Here is a 14,231-nt window from a genome sequence, read left to right on the forward strand (position 1 = left end):
CATAAAAAAAACCTCCACATCATTTAATTTTTTTTAAGGTAGTGTTCAACTAGGAGATCTAACGAGTTTCGCCCCTTCGCTAATGGCCTCTAAGAGTTCAAATTCCAATATTGTATAAATCTTCAATTTGTTCTATTTCTTATATTAAATGAAATTTTGCTACTTTTTTTCTAATTTACAACTTTATTGTTTATATATTATTAGGGATATTCATGGAAATTAGGGTTTATTTGAAATATACAATTAATGAGCATTACTTTTTGATCATAGTGTGTTTTCCATGGCTGAAAACCTCAATAATCTCTATCATTTGTTATCAAATAAAATAAAATTATCATGATGTATACATTATGGTTATTTAATGAGTAATTAGTGTGTTGAAATTGTCAAGCTGATATTTAGAATTGTTTATAATTGAATTGTTTCTTTGTCAAAATTAATATTATATTTATATGTTTATAGGTTTATCTATTTTCTCTTAGATCAATTATGCTCATATAGCAACAGAATCATACTCATATAGACATGTTATTTTCATTTTGTAATTTAGATCTTCTTAGTCATTATTTAGTTCACTTAAACCTTTTCCGATTATGCTAACTGAAGTTTTGTTTCTTTTAGGTACTTCATTACAAAGATCTGTATTACATGTATTGTTTATTTTTGACTATGAGGAGGTGGATTTCTTTATTGGGAAACATAAAGCGTGACAAATTATTGTTCATATATTTAATAATTCTTTGTGATTAATGAGATTCATATATATATGTGTATATTGAATTCTTTATTCAAATAATTATTTTTAATTTTTACGTGATTATTTATTGTTCTTTATTCAAATAATCTCACCTAATAACTAATAATGTTTTTTCTTTAATTTTTTATTGTATCACTTTTAAATAACATAGAAAAAAACTAGTATAAAATTTAGTATACGTGCCTCGCACGTAGTTTTTGCTAGTATATATATATATATTTATATTACATGTATTCTTATTTTCTTCTACATTTCTTATATATAATATATATAGTGTATATATATTGTATATTATGTTGTTGTAACATTTATTTAATCTCTTTGTTGATCTTTTATTATATTGCAATAGTGTTATAATGTCTTGATTTTTTTCCATTGTAATAAAATCTCTAACATAATATGCCTTGAGTGATAACCACTAGTCCTTTTATATGCATATACATAAATATACATAAAATTAATCTTGAAAATGTTCACACCACACATTATCCCACTACTAATACAAAAATTAATAAAGAAAATAAAAGGAGAAAGTTTACTATTTGATGGTGGACGACGTAGCTGATCATCAGTACCTAAAAACTCCACTAGTACATGCAATGCAAGAGCCAGAAGCTAACTACACACAAGAGCCAATTAATACGATAGTACTCCTTTTACTAATGAATGAGAATGTGAAAGTGGACTAGTGAGGAGCCCACTCAAGGGCTTCCATGTATGTACATATATATAATATATATATTTATGCACAACACAATTCTTGTATTTGGTAGGCAAAGTTTGTGGAGATCCAAACGAAGCAGTTGGTATTTCGTGCATATAAAGATGTACGCTATATATATATACATAGCTAGCTTTAGCCAAACTCACATATAATTAAATTAATAGTGTTTTAATTACATACACGACCTTATCAAAGAAAAATGGCTGGTTATTTAGACGCAATTTTTGTGCCTTTGAGTCTTTTGCTTATGGTGGGTTACCATGTCTATCTTTGTTATTGCTTGAAGAAGTATCCTTCTAATACCATCATCGGAGTCAACTCATATCAACAAAGAGTGTTACTTTCAGACATAATGAAGGTAATAATTTATGTTAAATCTAGCAGTCACTCGTATCAATTGACACATTAGTATATTTCTTGCCAGAATCATTATTCAAATATATAAGTTATACATTTTAGTTTATTCTTAATTTTTAATTTAATATATATATATATATTAGTTATATAATTATTATTTTTTTTATGTTATATATTCATTCAATAAAATCATTTTTTACTAAAAAAAATATTCAATTTAAGTGTTATTTATAAAAATAAAACATAATAATATTCAAAATGTGTTATTTATTATAATTTGTTTAAAGGTCCTATTTTAAATTTTATTATATTTTTTATTTTGTAGAAATATTATTCACTTTCTCTAATTTTTTATTACAAGATATAATAATTAAAAAAACTATTTTGTTTTATAACTGCAATAGATAAAGATATTACAATGATAATTTTTAAAAAAATATAAACATTTTTTTTAATTTTATTGTATAAAAATAAAATAGTAATATAAATATATATATTTAGATATGTGCAATGAAATTAAAATTGTATTGGAATATTATATAACCATATTTGGTATAAGATAAAATATAAGAGATAGTGTTGAGTTAATTTAAATTTAAATTGTAAAATACTTTATTGTATACAAGATAAATATATTTATATGATTTTTTTTTTAAATCAATATTTATTTGAATTTAATATATATATATATATAATATACATGGCCGGCCATGAAGGAGTGCAAAGTGGGCTACTGCACAGGGCCCAAAAAAATAAAGGGCCCAATATATTTTTTTCTTTAATGCCCAATAATTTTTTTTAATGAACCTAACTTTTGAAAGAGCTAAGAATTTGTCATTAGTCATTTCTATCCCAATGCCCAAAGCTCATTTCGATTCTATTAATGCTTTTAAGTAAAAAAAAATCTATTACTGCTATTTATTATTTTTTTTCAAAATTTTTATATTCTTTTTTTCTTATATTTTTTTTGTTCTATTGGAATCAATAACAATTTTTATAAATAGTTGGAATCTTTTGGTGTTTTGCAAAATATATAACTGAATGATAATATTTAAAAATATTACTTATAAATTACATTTTTTTTGTAGGAGCCCAAATTTTAAATTAGAACAGGGCTTCCAAAATATTTAAGACGGCCCTGATATAAAATGTGTTTATGTGACAGAATTCTTGATTTAACGATGTTTTTTGGTTTCATACGTTAATTTAACAGAATTTCATAATATTTAACAAAATATGCTTTATTATAATTTTATAATATTATTATATATATTTAAAAATAAAAATGATGTAGATAAAAATTATATAGATATTTTATATAAAAAAAATAAATGAAATTTAAAATACTTAAAATATTATAGATATTTTATGTAAGCAAATTTTAATTTTAAATATTTTATATTAGTCTTCTGGTCATATTTAGTGTGCTTATATTATTATTTTTTTTTTCTTTTTGACCACTGTATAAGTGGAGTGAAATCTAATGATTTTTATGATTTTATGGATCGATGCATTTCGCATAATTTTTAAATGATCTTAAAATATAATTTATATAAATTGTTTTTTCATATCAAAATTGAAAATATTTTTAGTCAAACTATATTTGTAAAGTAAGTCAAACTGATCTTGAAATATAATTTATATAAATTATTTTTTAATATCAAAATCGAAAATAATTTTAGTCAAACTATATTTGTAAGGTAAGTCAAACTTAATATGTCATGATTATATAAAGTATTAATTATTGGTAGGAGTCATATATACACCGAAATTACTCCAATAGTTAAAAAAAATTCTCAAAAATCAAAATATCAAAGCTCATTTTAAATTTTTTTTAAGAAAATACATTAATTAAAAAAATTAAATATACATGTATTACACTTAACTTCACCTAATTAAATTTAATTAAAAAAAACTAATTATAACATCAGTATATATATAATTGGGTATGCTTATCAAACCGCTGAGATCATCAATATAAAAACCTAGTGTACATAAATACAAGACATTGGCAGAATCATATAGACATTTAAAAATATAAGACAATTCTTTTTATAAAATTATTGTCTTGTTTGATGATGTAGAGTTACTAACATTATTATTAGTGCAATATATATAATATTGGTTAAGGATGGTGAAAGGAAGAGTATGCTGGCAGTCCAAACAATACGAAACACCCAAATGGCTTCAATTTTCAACGCTTCAGTAGCGATTCTAGTAAACACAGCATTGGCAGCTCTATCAAATAATTCCTACAAAGCAAGCCATCTTCACAACCATGCCCTTCTCGGCTCCAAATCATATGAAATCGTCGCTATAAAGTACGCCTCAACGTCATTCATTTTGTTATCTAGCTTCTTCTGCAGTTCTTCGGCCCTTGCACTTTTCATGGACGCAAATTATTCGATAACAGCTTTCTCATTTGATCACGACTCTACGTCCTTTACATTTCCAAAAGTGATTCTTGAACGTGGTAACCTTTTGGCTCTTATTGGAAATCGCTTGCTCTGGCTATCCTTTCCTCTTCTCTTATGGATGCTTGGTCCTTTGCCATTAATATTCTCATCTGCAGCAATGATTTGGTGGCTCTATGACCTTGATTTTCTAAGATACATTAATATTGTCCGTAAGAAATGTCATAAATGAGACGGGGGACATAGTCACAGAAAAAATTTCCTCCATTAGACATTGTATCCACACAAGAGCCTTGTCAAAAGATCTTTAAGTTCTATATCTCAACTTATATCAACAGATTCAGTAATTACGAAATCAATTTATAAGATAGCTCTATGTTTTTTAACACATGTATGCTTAGGTGTGAGGCAGGGCAGAACCCACATATAGGCAAGGGATGCAGCTGCACCCCAAATATTAAAAACAATAAAAGTTTGTATACATATATTAGTTAATTATTGTAAAAAATTTAAATTAATGCAAAACTACAAATAACAAAATTTGTGTATTGCTTGAGTTAACTGATATTCATGGCAAGGGTTTAAGTCCCTGCAAAGTAATTTTTAATATATCTATTCTATATAAAGTGTGCCTATATAACTGAAATTCTTGGTTTATGAAAATTCATGGGTGACTTTTTATTTTTATTTAATAAAATAATAAAATATTATTTATATATAATAAAATAATAAAATATTATTTATATATAATAAAATAATAATAAAACAAATCTCATTAATATTTGAATTGATATTTGAACTGATATTCTAGAATCACAACCCATTTAAAAAGAAAACAACCGGAGATTTGATACGGAGAGGAGATTTGAGCAAACAATCTTGTGCATGCTCATGGCGTTGGCAGTGTACTCAAGTTAATAATATGCTATTTTGTCAAAATAGTCGAAGGAGTCGAAGGAGTCTATCAGCCTCAAATCTTTTCTTCTCTCCTTTTTCGACTTCCAGTCGCAACCAGGAAGAAAGGGAGTCACAGATCTGATTAAGGCATTGTTGAGGTATTTTTTCTTCAAAATTTTTATGGGTTTTGCTTAGAACTATAAATACATGCTATTTTGTATTTTATTTTGATAAATAGACTAAAAAAATTTACAGTCCGGCGTTCCTATTCTGCTATTTCCTCTTTCACCTCGTTTGCTTGTATGCTCTCGTTGCCCCTTACAAATCATAATGATACATGTTATTTTTATGTTTTGATCTCATCTTAGGGATAGAAAATGAATTCCGTGATTTTATTTATCTATTTTCTTATTTACTTTTTTTATCTACCGAACACTTGTGCTTTTTAGGTTTTTGGCTTTTTCTTATTGATTTTGTGGCCGTTTCAGAGTTTTTACTGTAAGTTTTCTTTTGTTTCATTTATCCTCTCTGAAATAAGTTTAAAAAGAATTGTAGTAGTATATATGTGTGTATACTATTTGATGAAGTCACTATGTGATTATATTTGATAATAATTGTACGTTTATTTCTTTTCACGATGAATACCAAACGTCTAATTTCTTGTTTAGGGTTTGGTTAGCGGATCATTATATTCTACGATAGAAAATTTGATATCGGTTGGGTTGTTTCTCGAGTTTGATTTTGTCAAATTGAATTGAATTCCTTTTTCTGATCGTTTGGGATATATTGATAACTTAATTTATCTATCGTTTATTACAAATTACCCTGTTTTGAGAAGTTTTGAACCAAGACAATACTTTTATGTTTTCTTCTCCTACAGGTACTATGGGTAAGAGAAGTTTGGAAGAGGGAGAAGAACAACAACAACAAAAAAAAAAAACGAAAAACAACAAAAAAAAAACCCTCTAATATGGTTGTCAGTTTCTCTAAGAGACGAGATGGGCTTTTCAAGAAGGCGAGTGAGTTGTGCGTCAAGTGCGGCGCTCAAATCACCGTTGTCATCTTATCACCAGCGGGAATTCCTCATGCTTTCGGGCACACTTCAGTGGATGAAGTTCTCCAACACTATCTTTAATAATAATGCTGATCATCAATTAATATCTAAGATCAATAATTCAATTTTAAATCATTAATAATAACAATGACTAAATATCTAGAAAAATATATAGAGAATATATAAAGAATCACATAAAGAAACATCAATTAAAATATAATGAAAGGGAAGTGAGAAGTAGATCTGGCTTAATTTTATTGGGCTAGAAGGGAACTAATTAAGGCTAAAGTTTCACATTAATAAAAGAAACAGAAATTATAGCGATATATAAAAAAAAATTGATTAACAATTAATTAATTATAAAACAAAATATGTATTGAATCAATAAATGTGAACTCAAACTAAATAATAATAAAAAAAGTCTAACCTGATTATAGAGTTCACATTTATTTAGTCTAATGAAATATACTGCAGAGGTGTAGTTTTTAAAAAATTAAATAGTTTTACATGCCTTTCATAAGTTGATTTTTTAATTAAATAAATTATGCACACCATGTCTAATCATCTTACATGAAAATACATCACTGTTTGCAGGAACACCGCCGCTTTGTCGACACTACCGTATTCAATTTATCAAAGAAAAAATGGATAATCTAGATATATGCGACCCGGCTAGAATGAAAAGTGAAAAATACAAAAATTACACTATTGTCTCTATCAAAGAAAATAAAGATTGAAATCCACCAATGACTATCATTAGTTTTCTTATCTATAATTTTTAGACTAATGTTATATTCAATTATCAACAATTTAGAGATTGATTTTTAATTTTCTTTTTATCTTACCCCCATTTAAGTAATGTTTCTTTAAGTATTGAAACATCAATTTTTAGTTTATTTTTGGATTAACTTAAGAACATATTTAAACCATTAAGCTTTCTTAAACACTAATATATTGCATTCAGTATTCAATAATAATCTCACTTTCAAATAACATAGAAAAAGCCTAGCATAAAATTGAGTATACGTGCCTCGCACGTAGTTTTTTGCTAGTATATATATTGTGGTATAGTTCATTTCAAATGAAAAAGTTCTCCAAAACTCTTACTTACAAAGTTGTGAACTCGCAGAAGTCAGTCGTGGAAGGTTTTCTGGTTCTTCTTGGGAGGGTCTTTATGAAAGCTAGCTCTTCTCTAGAAAGGAGTTCTAGATAGGTAGTTGTTCCTCCCGAAAGGTAGTCCTAGGTAGTCGACTCCAGCAGGCTCTTTCCTATCTGGGAAGGTCCTTCAACGAGTGTCTTGATCCTTGACTCCGGGAGCATTCATACTCGCTCCTAAATGCATTCCTACTTATGCTGACGTGAAGATTTTGCTCAAAGGGGTGTTGGTTAAGTTAGTTATTCCCTAACTAACTTAACAACATAAGTTATTGCAGCCACTGACTTTAGGATCTGGATCCTAATCTTGGGAATTATGCCCTAAAAGTAAGATAAATAGATAATATATTAGAGAATATATGAAACATACTTATAAGATAAATGATATATTAATTATTAGAGTATAATTATTAAATATCTGAAAATTTCTTATTCATATGGAGAAGGTATAATCTTGTAAGGATGTACAAGAGAATTAAGATTATACGATATGAATTGTAAAGACCGCTTAGTTTAATTTGGAAATTAACAGTTAATCATATTTAATTATGAAAAATTATTTATAGATATTTAAATAATTATTTATGCTGTTATTTTTGAATTCTGAAATGCATTTTATGTCATATAGTGAATTTCGTGATTTTGCATTTTCGGTGCCCGGCAACATGGAACTCGGTGTTTGGCTCAATAAAATCACAATTTAGAATTTCAGTATTGTGGGACGGTTTATTAGACATTGGGAATGTCGGGATTGGCTGGGAATTTAGAATTTCCCAAAATACCCCCTTTAGTGCCCTTTATGTTATTTTAGTGTGGAGGGGCAAAATGGTCTTTTTGCCCCAATGTTATTTGTCCTTTAGTGGACTTAGTGTTGTGAAAATAATTGATTTATTAGTGTTATATTAGCTGAAATGAATAATTGAAACTCTTTATTTTTATTTTACAAAATTAGAAGAAAAATCAAAGAAAAGCAAAACCTCTCTTTCTCTCTTTCTTTCTCTCTTTTCGATTTTGAGCAGCTGAGATTGGGGGGGGATTCTTTGTGTGTTTCTAGCTTAATTCATCAAGGTTCTTGTAGTCTCAACTCTTGGTAAGTATCTTGCTCTTTTAGTTTCTTGAAATTTTAGAAAAGTTGAGTATTGCATGCTAATTTTGGTGTTGTTGTTACTGTTAGTTGTTGTTGTTGTTTTTGTGATTTAAAATGCTGAATTAAGTGAGTTAGACAGGTTGAAATGCATGCTAGTTATCCTTGTTCTAGTTTGAGAATTTTTGGTTCAAAAGCTATGGTTTTTCAAAATGAAAATGTAAGTTTTGCTGCTGTGTTTGTTGGGGTCGATTTCCTATGTTATCAGAAGTTTTTATTTGCATGTTTAGGAAGATTTGAGCTGGTTTGAATGCATGTTAGTGATGTTTAACCAAGTTTGAGTTTTGAACTCAAAGCTTGGAGCTTTAATGGTGGATTTTGATTTTGTGCATGAAGCTCTGTTTTATCACTTGGAAAATGTTTATTAGGGTCTAATTAGCAGGTTTGGAAAGTTTGGTTGAGTTTGGAAATGTTTTGGTTGGAGATTTGTTTTTTGTTGGTTTTCTGGGTAAAACCGGCTAACCGGTTTTACACTGCTTGTAAAACCGGTTACCCGGATTTTGCAGTAGGGTGTGAAACAAGTTTTTCTCAACTTGTCGTTTCGTGCTAGTTTCGGGTTTTCAGGCAGTTTGTTCTTTGCTAATTTGGGGTATTTTTGTATTAAGTTGCAGTAGGTTAAGAGTGGTTTTAAAACCTTTGTCCCGATTGTGATTTAGTGTGTCACTTATCGGTGTTGTGATTGTTACGGTTTAGGAGCCTGTAATTCGCCGAGTTGATAGTTCCACTCAGGTTGACCGGCACACCTGAATTCAGAATTGAGGTAAGATTAGTATAATAGTATGCATATATATTACATGTTTAGCGTGCATGTTAGGAAGCCTGTTAGATTACATTAGATATGTATGTTGGCTTCGTACCATCCGACCATATCACATCGGTTAGGCTAGAGTATGACTAGCAACTGGAGTATGACCAGTATACCGAGTATAGGCTGATTCTAGGGTTGGTGGTACTGTGCTATTTGACTGTATTACATCGGTTAGGCTAGAGTATGACTAGCAACTGGAGTATGACTAGTGAACCGAGTATAGGCTGATACTGTAACACATCGGTTAGGCTAGAGTATGACTAGCAGCTGGAGTATGACCAGTGTACCGAGTATAGGTTGTTACTTGTCAATAGTACCGTCTTATGAACGTTCGGGACTCAGTATCCTGTGGGACACGGCAGTTAGGGTTATGGTCAGGGGTATGGGCGTCTGATCATAACCCGGTATTATGTATGTTTTATGATTATGCTTTTCTTACTGAGTCTGTCGACTCACAGTGCTATGTTTATGTTAGCCCAAGATATGTTTCCAAGAGGGGGGGTGCATTGGAAATTTATACTAATTTCGGTAAATCAAAACTTTTAACACAAAATTAAGCAATTAGCCACTTAATCAAATAAAAGCAAGTAATATGGCAAGCAATATATTATGATAAATAATCAAACTTGTAAAGTAAAGAGTTTAAGGATTAGAAAATGCAAACTCTCGATTTTTACAAGGTTCGGTAGAACTATGCCACCTACGTCCTTGGTCTTCAAAGCTATGGACCTAGCTTTGAGTTCCAATATCGAGCCAAGTTAACGGGCTTGACTAACCCTTACAACCGGGGAATTTTTCACCAAGGTTTTTCCCAAACCTCTCACAATAGTTTTCTTCCAAGGACTATCAACCTCGCCGGATTGTTGAAGTGCCAATCTCACTTTTCTCGGGTTGTTTACTAAATCGGTGTCAACCTCACCTACAACCGAGTTGTTTTTCTACCGGTGCCAACCTCACCTCTTAATACAATGAATATGTAATTTTGAAATACAAAGCAAACTCTCTCTAATAAGATGGAAAACAAAGTAAAATCCTAGAGAGAATTGCAAGCACACTAGAGAAGATAAGAACAAGTTTGGCTCAAGTGTGTGTGGTTGGTGTGTTTATGAAAAGATGATAACTCTTTAGTTTAGAACACTTAGAATGATGTTATATGATGAATAGAAGCTCAACCAACCTTAATTTTTGAGTGAAAAACAAGTTTATATAGTCTAGGAACAAAAACTAGCCGTTTATAGCCGTTAGCACATTTTTCAAAAAGAATCCTGGGAAAAACGGACTACCTATTTTAAAACGGACTACCTATCTACAAAAAACGGACTACCTATTTTCAATAGGTAGGCCGAAATCAGGCAGGTTCAAAACTTGCATTTTTCGGCACTAAAACGCGCATAACTCTTTACTCGATTATCCGTTTCAAAAATTCCAATTTTGTTCTCTTAGTTAAACAAAATGTGATTTAAAAATTCAATCAAAAAAAAATTTTAGACTATCGTGTGAGAAAACTTGTTGCACAAGTTAGTGAGTGGGCCAAAACTTGTACTTATAAACCCTAGTATACTATGCAAATCACTTTAACAAGACTAAAATAAATTTATACCATTTGATTGTTTGTAGTCTTGATGTAGATGAGCTTCCTAACTTGATTTGCATGTTTTGATCCAAAGTTGACTTTTTCCCGAGAGTTGACTTTGACTTTGACTTTCGGGTTGACTTTTGACTTTTAGACTTTTGAAGACCTCTTTTGAATAGGGTCTTGAGTTGTTGATCCCTTGATGAATCTTTTGCTCTTATGAAGTATGAAGTAGTTTATATACTTGTTGAATCTACTTCTTTGATTATGTTTGACTTTACCGAGCAAATATAGATACTCTGTGAACTTGCTTGCAAAATGATCAAGAAAAGATTAGTAACAAATAATAATCAAATATTTGTTTATCATCAAAATAAATGAGTGAATGACTTTTGGTCAACAGTTTATGTGTAGGTAAGGGCAAGGCCAAGGCTGAGGAACCGTGAGGACGAGCCGGTGAAGATTGTACATGTCAGGGCGGTTAGGCCTGGAGCGTACGATCCTCGGGACAGCAGTGCTTTTTGTAATTAGTCGCTACGCGACAAGTATTTTGTATTAGACAGTAAACTTTTGTAAAGTGTTTTGTAATCGGGATCCCGGGTATTTTTGTATAAAATATTTTATAAGTTTAATTGAAAAGCAAAAATTTTAATTAATCACAATTTCCATAAACCTCGTTGATTAGCAACGAGCTGCACAATACGTTTAAAAATCACGTAATACGCCTATGCTAGTTAGGGTGTTACAATTTGGTATCAGAGCCATGAGGTTACCTTCCGAAGATCGTCACGACATGTACAAATCATCATCAGCAGTTAGCTCGTTCTACGGTTCAGTAAGCTTTTATTGCTTTAGTAGTTTATTTAATTATTATGAAATAAGAAAAGCCTGATAGGAAGCATGTTAGTAGCCTGATAGTAGAATAGGCGCATGTTTTTAATTTCCAAATTAAGTGGCATTAGTAAGCTCTCTTTGATCATGACCTGATGTGCCAACTCTTGGTTTCGCAGGCTGTTCAGACTAGATGGACGCCAGGCGGAACACCAGGAGTCAGGGCAACTCAGTAGGGTCAAATCAGGGTCAAGGAGCTCAGTTTCCCCCGAATGTTAGGGGTCGTGGTAGAGGTCCCAGGGGCAGGGCCCGTGGTCGGGGTGATGATAACCCGCCACAGGCTGCCCAAGCCAATCAGTAAGCCCAAAATTGGGAGACTAGGTTTGCTGAAATGCAAGCCAGAATAGAGGAGCAAGATCTTGAGATTCAGAGATTGAGGCAATAGGGTGCTCCTGCGGTGCCGGTGCCGGAAGTTCCTGTGGCACCTGCCCCTATTGCTCAGGCCAAGATAGTGGTAGCGGGAAACAGAATGGAACCCTTGTATGAAAGGTTCCGGAAGCAGGCACCTCCGGTTTTTCTGGGAGGTCCGGATGTCATGAAAGCCGAACAGTGGCTAACGGTGATCACAAGAATACTGAACTTTATGGGTGTCACCGGGAATGACAGGGTGGTGTGTGCCACCTTTCAGTTCCAAGAAGACGCTCTAGTCTGGTGGGACATGGTGTCCCAGATTCACGACGTCACAACCATGACCTGGGAAAGGTTCCAGGAACTCTTCAACGTAAAGTACTATAATGAGGCCGTTAGAAGTGCCAAGAGGAAAGAGTTCACCCACCTGACCCAGAAGGAGAATATGAGTGTGACAGAGTACACTACCCAGTTTGATCGGCTGGCGAGATTGGCCTCGGGAATTGTGCCAACCGATTTCAGTAAAAAGGAAAAGTATCTGGATGGACTTAATGCGAAGATTTGTCATGACCTGATGATTACTATCGACGACAAGACCACCTATGCTGAGATGGTGGAGAAAGCACTGCGAGCTGAGGGCGCAGTTGGATGTATGTCAGAGTCAGTTAGGACTCCAGTGAGTGGCGGGGCTCCTACCCCTCCTGCATCAGGCTTCAGCAGGGGAGGTAGTGGTTCGGCCATGGACCAGAAGAGGAAAACATCCACTGCATCCGGTGGCTCGGGGCAGAACAAGAGGTTCTGGGGGAACCAGAGTAGAGGCAGTCGTCAGGGTGGTGCTGAGACCCGGTTTTCTTACCCAGAGTGCCCCAGTTGTAAAAGGCACCATCTGGGTGAGTGCAGAGGTCAGGGATGCTTTCAGTGTGGCATGCCCGGACACTACAAGAGGGATTGTCCCCAGCTCAGAACAGAGGCACCAAGTGCTCCGGCGAGACCCACTCCAGCTAGGGTGTTCGCCATTACTCAGGCTGATGCAGAAGCCAGCCCTTCAGTCGTAACAGGTCAGCTCTCAGTTAACAACTCTTATTACTCAGTTTTGTTTGATTCTAGGGCTACACATTCTTATGTGGCAGCCAGAATCTTTAGTAAATTGGATAGACCGTGTGATAGTTATGAATCTGGGTTTGGAACCCTATTACCTGGCGAAGAGTTAGTTATCTCCAAAAAGTGGATTAGGTCTATGCCGATTAGAATAGATGGTAGAGAGTTAAGTGCTGACTTAATAGAGATGAGCCTAGTGGATTTCGATATTATTTTAGGAATGGATTTCCTATCTAAATACTCAGCCAGTATTGACTGCAAAAGGAAGATGGTGATCTTCCAACCGGAAAGTGAAGAACCATTTGTGTTTGTTTGTTCGGTTTGGGGATCTCGGATTCCGGTGATTTCGGCCATGTCAGCTAGGGAGTTACTGCATGGCGGTTGTTTAGGGTTTCTGGCCGTGGTGATGGACACCACTCGGCCAGATACCATTCGGCCAGAGGACATCAAGGTGGTTCGGGAATTTCTAGATGTTTTTCCCGAAGAACTTCCAGGTTTACCACCTCAGCGGGAGATTGATTTTGTTATAGATTTGGCACCCGGAGTGGAACCGGTTTCCAAGGCTCTGTATAGAATGGCTCCAGCGGAGCTTAAGGAATTAAAGATTCAGCTTCAAGGGTTACTTGACATAGCGTTTATCCTACCTAGTGTGTCACCCTGGGGAGCTCCGGTTTTATTCGTCAAGAAGAAGGATGGAACTATGAGGATGTGCATCGATTATCGGGAATTAAACAAGCTAACAGTTAAGAATAAATATCCACTACCTAGGATCGATGATCTTTTTGATCAACTTCAGGGGAAGACAGTCTTTTCCAAGATTGATCTCCGATCGGGTTATCATCAGTTGAAAATCCGAGAGGAGGACATTCCGAAGACGGCTTTCCGTACTAGGTATGGACATTACAAATTCTTGGTTATGTCGTTTGGACTAACCAATGCTCCTGCAGCATTTATGGATCTAATGAATAGAGTTTTCAAGGATTTCCTCGATATCTGTGTTATTATGTTCAT

The 14,231-nt window shown here is 33.0% G+C and overlaps 1 protein-coding gene and 1 long non-coding RNA gene across 2 annotated transcripts; both read left to right on the plus strand.

The window, feature by feature from the left end:
- Positions 1-1,329: 1,329 nt before the first annotated feature.
- On the plus strand, positions 1,330-4,932 carry LOC115702211 (uncharacterized). Its single transcript, XM_030629660.2, has 2 exons — positions 1,330-1,839; positions 3,969-4,932. The coding sequence occupies exons 1-2, from the start codon at positions 1,681-1,683 to the stop codon at positions 4,482-4,484; spliced, it is 675 nt and encodes a 224-aa protein (XP_030485520.2). The 5' UTR covers positions 1,330-1,680; the 3' UTR covers positions 4,485-4,932.
- A 46-nt stretch (positions 4,933-4,978) lies between these two features.
- Positions 4,979-7,006, plus strand: LOC133037856 (uncharacterized). The gene is made up of 2 exons (XR_009687839.1): positions 4,979-5,307; positions 6,030-7,006. It is a non-coding gene; the product is annotated as an uncharacterized LOC133037856 (long non-coding RNA).
- The last annotated feature ends 7,225 nt before the right edge of the window (positions 7,007-14,231 follow it).

Source organism: Cannabis sativa, chromosome 5, assembly GCF_029168945.1.
Source record: "Cannabis sativa cultivar Pink pepper isolate KNU-18-1 chromosome 5, ASM2916894v1, whole genome shotgun sequence".
NCBI lineage: Eukaryota > Viridiplantae > Streptophyta > Magnoliopsida > Rosales > Cannabaceae > Cannabis > Cannabis sativa.

Excerpts from the sequence above, each read along its gene's own strand:
- LOC115702211 (XM_030629660.2), top strand. The coding sequence starts at position 1,681 with ATGGCTGGTTATTTAGACGCAATTTTTGTGCCTTTGAGTCTTTTGCTT. Across the intron at positions 1,840-3,968 it reads TACTTTCAGACATAATGAAG|GATGGTGAAAGGAAGAGTAT; the intron begins GTAATAATTTAT and ends ATATTGGTTAAG.